General features: G+C 56.9%; 1 protein-coding gene across 1 annotated transcript in view; it reads right to left on the bottom strand.

Annotated features, from left to right (window-relative positions):
- Positions 1-6: 6 nt before the first annotated feature.
- The window catches only part of GMCL1 (germ cell-less 1, spermatogenesis associated), a 9,314-nt gene continuing 1,988 nt past the window's right edge, over positions 7-7,332 (bottom strand). The window contains exons 2-14 of the mRNA XM_010723176.2: positions 6,315-6,438; positions 5,432-5,528; positions 5,257-5,354; positions 4,778-4,890; positions 4,538-4,603; positions 4,331-4,415; positions 4,022-4,112; positions 3,517-3,657; positions 1,835-1,904; positions 1,285-1,360; positions 1,025-1,170; positions 808-895; positions 7-422 (exon numbers count right to left, since the gene is read on the bottom strand). Of these exons, the coding sequence (XP_010721478.2) occupies positions 291-422; positions 808-895; positions 1,025-1,170; positions 1,285-1,360; positions 1,835-1,904; positions 3,517-3,657; positions 4,022-4,112; positions 4,331-4,415; positions 4,538-4,603; positions 4,778-4,890; positions 5,257-5,354; positions 5,432-5,528; positions 6,315-6,438 (1,327 nt within the window). The 3' untranslated portion in view covers positions 7-290. The remainder of the gene's footprint in view (positions 423-807; positions 896-1,024; positions 1,171-1,284; positions 1,361-1,834; positions 1,905-3,516; positions 3,658-4,021; positions 4,113-4,330; positions 4,416-4,537; positions 4,604-4,777; positions 4,891-5,256; positions 5,355-5,431; positions 5,529-6,314; positions 6,439-7,332) is intronic.

The following is a 7,332-nucleotide window of genomic DNA, read 5'->3' as shown; positions in this document are numbered from 1 at the left end:
GTAAATTCCCAACAACAACAACAACAGTCCAACATAAAAAAAAAAAAACAAAACAAAAACCAGCACAAAGGAACGAAGGCGCTGAGCCCTCACCACCCCAACGGGACGGCCCAAAGGCACTCCATGGTCACAGTGTTCCTGAGCGAAAGCAGGGTGGGTTCCCCCCCCATGGTGGACGTGTGAGCTGCTCCCAGCACAGCTGTTGGGCTGCTGGGGGGGCGGTGGGGGTGGCTCCGAGCACCTGCAGTGGTGGAGCAATGCAGGATGGGCTCCGGCTTGCAGCAATGCACTCAGTGCTGATCTGCGCCCTCCGATGCCGCTGTGCCACCCGTCCTCTTCTCCAGCGACGTGTAGAGGAAATTGCAGCAGATGTAGAGGGGGAAGACAAGCAGGCGGCTGTCCAGGTTCATCACCACCTGCTCCTGGGTGGCACACGGAGCTGTGAGCAGCGCCACACACCCAGCACTGTGCTCCCTTTGCCCCCAGAGCTGCTCGCCTCCCTTTTGTGGCACCCATAAAGTGTTCTGGGGGTGTTACAGCGCTCTGTGCCACTGTTTGGCATCGCACATCCCCAGCTGCGAGACGTGGCCGCCCTCGAGCAGACATTCCCTTAACACCATTAGGTTTACAACAGCAGAGAGTCCTTATGGAAACGTCTCTGCCCCCAAGCACAGGGGGACCCCACTGGTGCAAGGGGGTGGAGTGGCATCGCAGGTCTGACCTCGTTAAGCCACGTTAATGAGACCCCCAGCACCCCACCCCAGCTTTCCCCCTGCATGATGCTCTGAGCACAGCACCCCAGCATACCTGGTCCTTCTCCAGGCTCAGGATCTGATACCCCGTGGTTCTGCTGCAGATTATTTTCCCGCTGCTGTCAAAGGAGGCGAGGCGTAACCTACGGATGCAACACATGGAAGGGGCTCAGCGCCCTCCTTCTGTTCTGCCACCTCAAAGGGCTTCTTCCAGCACAGAAGGGAAGGCCTAATTAGCCAAGTAACGACGTGTCTCATGCTCAGGGAGGTACCTGAAGGCGATGCTGCGCCGGGGCTGCAGGCTGACAGAGCCGCTGCAGGGCTGGTTGAGCGTGTTCCGCTTGAAGATGATGTAACGATTGGTGTAAGTGATGAGGAGGTCGAAGCCGAAGTTGAATCCGGTCCAACGCCAGCAGTACTGCAGGGAACAACCGTGGAGCACCCAGAGTCACGGTGCACACCCAGCCGTGGGGCTCAGCCCCATCCCTCGCAGCTCTCCCACCTCTGCCCCCCGTGTTTGGAGCACACTTACATCGCCGTCCTGCGCGAGCTTCCGCCCGCACCTCATGCTGCTTCCCTCCAGCTCCTCCTTGTTGATTTCTTGGGGCCTGCCAGCAAACAGAACAGCAGCACAGTGCACCAGCGTGGCTTGGGATGCGTAGGAGCTCCGAGCGTTGTTCTGTGTGGGTTGCAGCTTACTGCCAGCCCCCAGCCCCCAGCCCCCCTCTCTAAGGACGCCTCCAGAACCTCTACAGATGAGGGCAATTTGGGGTCCAGCTGTTGCAACGAACCACGTGGCGAAGGGGCTGAGCCAACAGGCCCAGCCTGCCCAGCAAACCGCCCAGCTGGCTGCCACTGGGTGATAGCAGGCACCGAGCAGCGCCTGTGTGACGGAGCTCGGCTCCGAGCGCTGCCCCACTTCTCCTCCACCCAAGCGGCTGCGCTGGATCCCAGGTGGGCATGAGGTGCATCCATTCGGGACCACTGCCCCGCTCCCACCCCCCAGAAACACGCTGTGTGGTCTTTATCAGTGAGGTTTCCACTGCGAGAAATAAGCAGAGGAAATCCTGCCGTGTACCCACCCGGTGTCGTTGTCCTGTTCCACTCGGAGCATGGCAAACCACTGCTGTTTGTACACGGAGGACAGCCATTCTGCAAAGAAAGAACAACAGCTGGCAATGAGGGTGTACTGAGCACAGCCCCAGGGCAGCAACGAGGTTGTGCTGGCCCTAAGAGGTTCATAAGAGATAAAGCACGGGGTGTGGGAGCTCCCCTTGGCCGATAGCAGCAAGGCCGCGTCCTGGAGCACACTGTGCTCAGGGAGGGTGGATGGGGGAACGCCAGTAGCACTCCTCCAGGCAGCAGGGATGAATGCATACAAGGAAAGCAAATCAGGGTTCATTTACACCTCTTTTTGGATGGAATTCCCTAATCTTAACGCCTCCCCCGGCTGCAAACAGATAAGGGCAGACAGCAAGGCCCCGTGCGGATCCTGCCGTGCAGGGCTGCCCCTCCTTCCCCCGCTCCCTGCAGCTCAGCATTTGGGTTTTGCAATTCACAACCAGCGCTGCAGGAAGCAGCAGATCCCTCCTGCATGACCGCACGCCCCGCACCCCCCGCTGCCTCTCCCACTGCGGACTACAAAGCGGGCGAGCGCAGCAGAGGGGCTGTTCAGCTGTGAGAAAGCAAACACAGCTCTGCCGTGCCGGGAGCTGTGCCAGAACCGTGGGCTCCTTTTCACCAAGCACGAGGAAATGGGCTTCAAAGTCACAATCAGAACGGGAGCGACCCCAGAACTGCTCGCCCCGTGCTGCACAAGGTGAGCTGCCCGCAGGCTCTGTGCTGCAGGGACAAAACGTTCCACCCCAGCGCTGCCCCACGTCTGTTTTGCAACGGCTCCGATGCACACGGAAGGAGCCCCAGCTTCACGTGGCACCGTGGGTGAGGGTTTACTGAGGGAAGGAGTGCAGCCCGTGCCAGGAGCTGCCCCAAGCACCGCGCAGGACGGGAGGCGTCAGCTGTGACTCAGGGATGTGGGTCAGCTGTCAGAGCAGAGCTGTGTGCGCTGCTTGCTGCCTCGCTCACAGTGCTCTGCCTCCACCTGCTGCTCCCACTCTGCTCAGCACACACACGGAGCGCCGTAACTGAGCTGCTCCCGGGTCAGCAATGGGGCAGGAGACATCTGTGAGTATGGATGGTGAAAATGATCAATCTCAGTGAAATTCAGTCTTTCTGTGATGCCTAGCCACTGCACCACCCCTAAACGGGTACCACTGAGATGCAGGCATGTGTGGACACAAAGACGACCTGTCCGAGAGCTGAGATGCCAAACTCAAGGTGAGAGACCAGCCTGGGTGAGGGAATACTGGTGTGAGGAGCACAGGGAGGGATGATGGAGGACAGGAGTGAGGGGAGATGTTTTGTGCCATCAGAGGTACGAATGGCAGCAGTGATAATGGAGGAATGTTTTCAGCTGAGATCTCCACTTGATAAATTGCTTCCAGGCTTGCAGCTTCCAAGCAAAGGAGGAAGCTGCGGGTGAGCCCAGCCCTCAGCAGCCAGGTGTGAACAGAATGGGTGTTTTTATCACATTTTATCATTTTTTTATCATTTTATGATAACATAACGGCGCTAAGCGATAACAACACAGAATGGAGTTCCACCCTGTGGGCGGCAGGCCCAGAGCAGCACATCACGTAAGGAAGGCAAAGTGCAAACAGAAGCAGCTGAGCACCCAACCTCCCCCCGGGCACCAAACACTCACCTGGGGGGATGAGAGCATCCCTCTCCACAATCCGTGCGGATGCCAGGTCGCTGATGATGTACTGCAGGCGCAGGTGTGCGAACACGGGCCGGAAGGCAGCGCCCTGCTCCAGGTCCAGGAAAGCAGCGTCGTCCTCCAGCTCTGTGGGACAGCACAGCTCACGTCACCGTTCTGCTTCCTAAGGGTTCTGCAGACCCTGTTTGTACGTGAGGTGGAGCTTTTTGTTCACCACTCTGGGGGGTTCCGTGTCAAAGATGACATGGACTTCCAAATCCTTTCAGCAGAAGCTCCTTCCAACCCAACATCCCCTGGCTGCAATATCTCTGAGCTCCTTTCCAACCCAACCATCCTGCAGTTTTATGATCCCTTCCAACCCAACCATCCCATGACTCTACGACCTCTGAGCTCCATTCCAACCCAACCATCCCCAGAAAACATGAGAAAGCCTGGAGATGAAGACTGCCACATCCCACCTGGAGCCCGAGGCCACCTCCTTGGTCCCTACCTCTCCTTCGCTCAGCAAACCAGGCATCAGCCTGTGCTAAGAGCTGTTTCAGAGGCCCGTTCCAGGAAGGCACCAGCTGCAGGAACATCCACTAGGTAAAACAAAGGGACCCCAGTCAGCCTGGCAGATTATTTCTCCAACAAGTCACACGCATTATCAAAGCCACGTCTCCATCACGCCATCGCTCCCAGAGTTTCCCATCCTCCACCAAGTGCTTACAGCCCGTTTCACAGGGCTCAGACTTGCTGCTTTACACAGCAACCTCAGGAGCACCAGGTCAGTGCCCTGGCCAGGCCCTGTGCCAAGTACCTTCTTGAGGGCAGTGTACAGATCCATCTCCACTTGCATCACAAAGAGGTTAGAAGAGCTGACCAGCTGCTTCATGAGATTTATGCTGAAAAAAGAGTAAAGTAATCATCACAGGCATTCAGGGAGAGAAGGAAAAGTCAGAAATCTGCACAATCAATCAACAGAAAGGCACCAAACGCGGCTGAAAATTAACTGAAGGACAAATACCCGAGTTCTTTGAAGAGCTCAACGCTCTGGTGAGTCATCAGGTTGTTCAGCAGCCACTCGAGGCACCTAGGTTAAAAGCAAGGAGTCACTGCCTTCCTTTTTCCCTGTGGATGTCAGCAGTCAGGGAGCACAGAGCTCCAGGCAGACAGCTTTAAGTGATCAGGAACAAGCCCGAGGCACTGCTGCTAATTAGGATCGTGCAGTGCTGTGCAGGGAGCATCCTGCAGGACGCTGGCTCACCTTTTCTTCACCGAGTCCAACCCGTACGTCCCCGCCGAGTTGTAATAACTGCACACAGTTTTGGCATTGATGGTTTCCTTCATCGTTTCCCCGCACTGCAGGATTAGGCCATCCTGCAGAAAGGGAAGGGGGAAAAAAAAACAAGCAGAAACACTCAGTTTCACATTCCAAGCAGGAAGGGGGAGATACAGCACAGCTCGCTGTCACACCCGAGCCGTTCCTGGTGCCACAGCGACCTGCGCAATGCCGGCAGCACACAGCTCTTGAGCTCCACCACCAAAAACCACGAGCAGCGTCAGGGCAGACACTGAGCTGCTCCAGCACCGCTTCCAAACACAACTGACAACTTCCACATCACAGCCACAGCTCAGCCGCAGCGTTTTCCAACACAGCCACAGCGCCGCGTTCCGCTGTTTCGCTTTCCTCATTGCGGGAAGGTGCCGCCGTGCACGGCACGAAAGGCCCCAGCGCTCACTCACCAGCTGCAGCATGCAGGCGGCCGCCAGGAGGGCAACAACTCGGCCGGGTTTTATCAGCACATCATCTCGGTACAGCGAGCCGAATGCCACCTGCAGGGCTGCGAGGGAAACAGCAGCACAGCGCTCAGCGCGGAGCTGACAGGAGCTGCCAGGACTCCGCGGGAGCTCCGCTCACCCTCTATGTCAATGTTCTGGTCGGGGATCTCCAGCTCGATGGTGTCCATGCAGGATTCCTTCCAGGAACCGCTGAACATGCTGGAGAAGTATCCTGACTGCAGGAGGGCAGAGGAGAGAGAAGGAGGTCGGCACTCAAACGAAAAGCACGGGCAGCTGCACGTGGAGCTGAAGGCTGTTAACGTTTCCCTTCACACAGAGGAAAGGCAGCGTGCAAACCAAGGCAGCCTGGTGTACTGAGCAAGGCCTACGTGTCTCAGTTTGTGTCTGAAAATGCACCCAGAGAATCTGAACTGCGTGTCTGCAATCAAAGACAAGAGCCCAGGAGGGCCAGAAGAGCCGTGTCAGCTGTTTTCCTCCCAACCACACCAGCGTTGGGGTGTAATTAGTCCAGGAGCTGCATCCTTAACGATACCAGTGGGCAACAAATCCTGTGGGCATCGGGGAACGCCACTTTGGGTATTAGAGGGGAAAAAACCAGCATGCAAGACATAGAAATTAACGTACAAGGCCGCAGCCTCGTACCAAGGACACATACACAGACACCACCGATGGAAATATACCTTTAGGATTAAGGTATTTAAAACTAGAGGGTGAAAGGTTTCCGTCCAAGCGGAGTGAAATGCGCTGCTCTGCTAGGAGCCACGACTTTCCTCCCCAGCAGTGGATGTGCACACAGGGAGATGCATCACCCACTGACGTCTACCTGAGAGATCAGAAAAATAAAGGGTTTGTGTGGCACTGCAGCCCTGAGCTCTGCGTTGGTTCTGCTCTGGCACCCATCAGTGGGAAACAGGAGGCGAAAGGAGAAGATTTCAGGCCCTGCACAGGGGGAGGTGTTGTGATGGGCAGTGCAGCTCCTGCTGGCACCACGCAGCACCCACCTGTCGCAGGTACACTTTGTGTAAGTTCCACTCCTCTCCCAGTGCACAGATTTTGATGTCGCTGTTTTCTCCGTTCAGAAACAGAGTCTGGTAAATATACATGGAGGTGCTTTTCAGCTTTTTCCTACGTGAGAAGGTGACAGAGATGCTGCTTTCAAATGTCACGTTACACAAAAGACCCTTGGCAAAAAGCAGCTGACAGCTGCAGGGTCCCCACAGCAGTCGGATCCCCTCTTCCCCACCCTCACCCCCAGGTGCTCCCAGATGAGTTCCCACATTACCAGCAGTCCCAGAGCCCCCCAACACGCCCCAGACCCCACACAACATCCCAAACTCCCTCCAATGAGCCCCAACCTCCCTGAAACAGCCCCAGTGTCCTCCAGCGGGCCTCAAACACACCCCACTCCCACCAAACAGACCTCCCCAAACAGGCCCAGACCCCCTCAAACAGCTCCAGGTCCCCCAGCACATCCCAGACCCCCTCAAACTGGCCTGAGATCCTTTCAAACAGGCCCCAGACCCCCATACATAGGCCTCAATCAGACCCCAATCCCTGCCCCCAGCACATCCCAGATCCCTACAAACAGGCCCCAAGGCTCCACAACATGCCACAGACCCTTTCCCAAACAGACCCAGACCCCCTCAAACAGCTCCAGATCCCCTCAAACAGACCAAGACCCCTCCAGCACACCCCGAACTCCCATAAAAGAGGCCTCAAACAGACCCAGCCCCCCTCTAACAGGCTCCAGTCCCACCCGAACATCTCAGATCCCCCAAACAGGCACAGACCCCCCCAGTACAACCCAGATTCCCTCTAACAGGCTCCAAGCACCCCAGCACATCCCAGATCTCCTCAAACAGCCCCAAATCCCCATAAAAAGGCCTCAAATAGTCTCCAAGCACCCCCAGCATCTCCAAACCTCCCCAGATAGACCCAGCCCCCCCTCTAACAGGCTCCAAGCCCACCCAGCACATTCCAGATCCCCTCATACAGGCCCCAGACCTTCCCAACACCCCC

The sequence above is a fragment of the Meleagris gallopavo genome, chromosome 24 (assembly GCF_000146605.3).
Source record: "Meleagris gallopavo isolate NT-WF06-2002-E0010 breed Aviagen turkey brand Nicholas breeding stock chromosome 24, Turkey_5.1, whole genome shotgun sequence".
In the NCBI taxonomy this organism is placed as follows: domain Eukaryota; kingdom Metazoa; phylum Chordata; class Aves; order Galliformes; family Phasianidae; genus Meleagris; species Meleagris gallopavo.
This window is presented reverse-complemented; position numbering and strand designations above follow the sequence as displayed.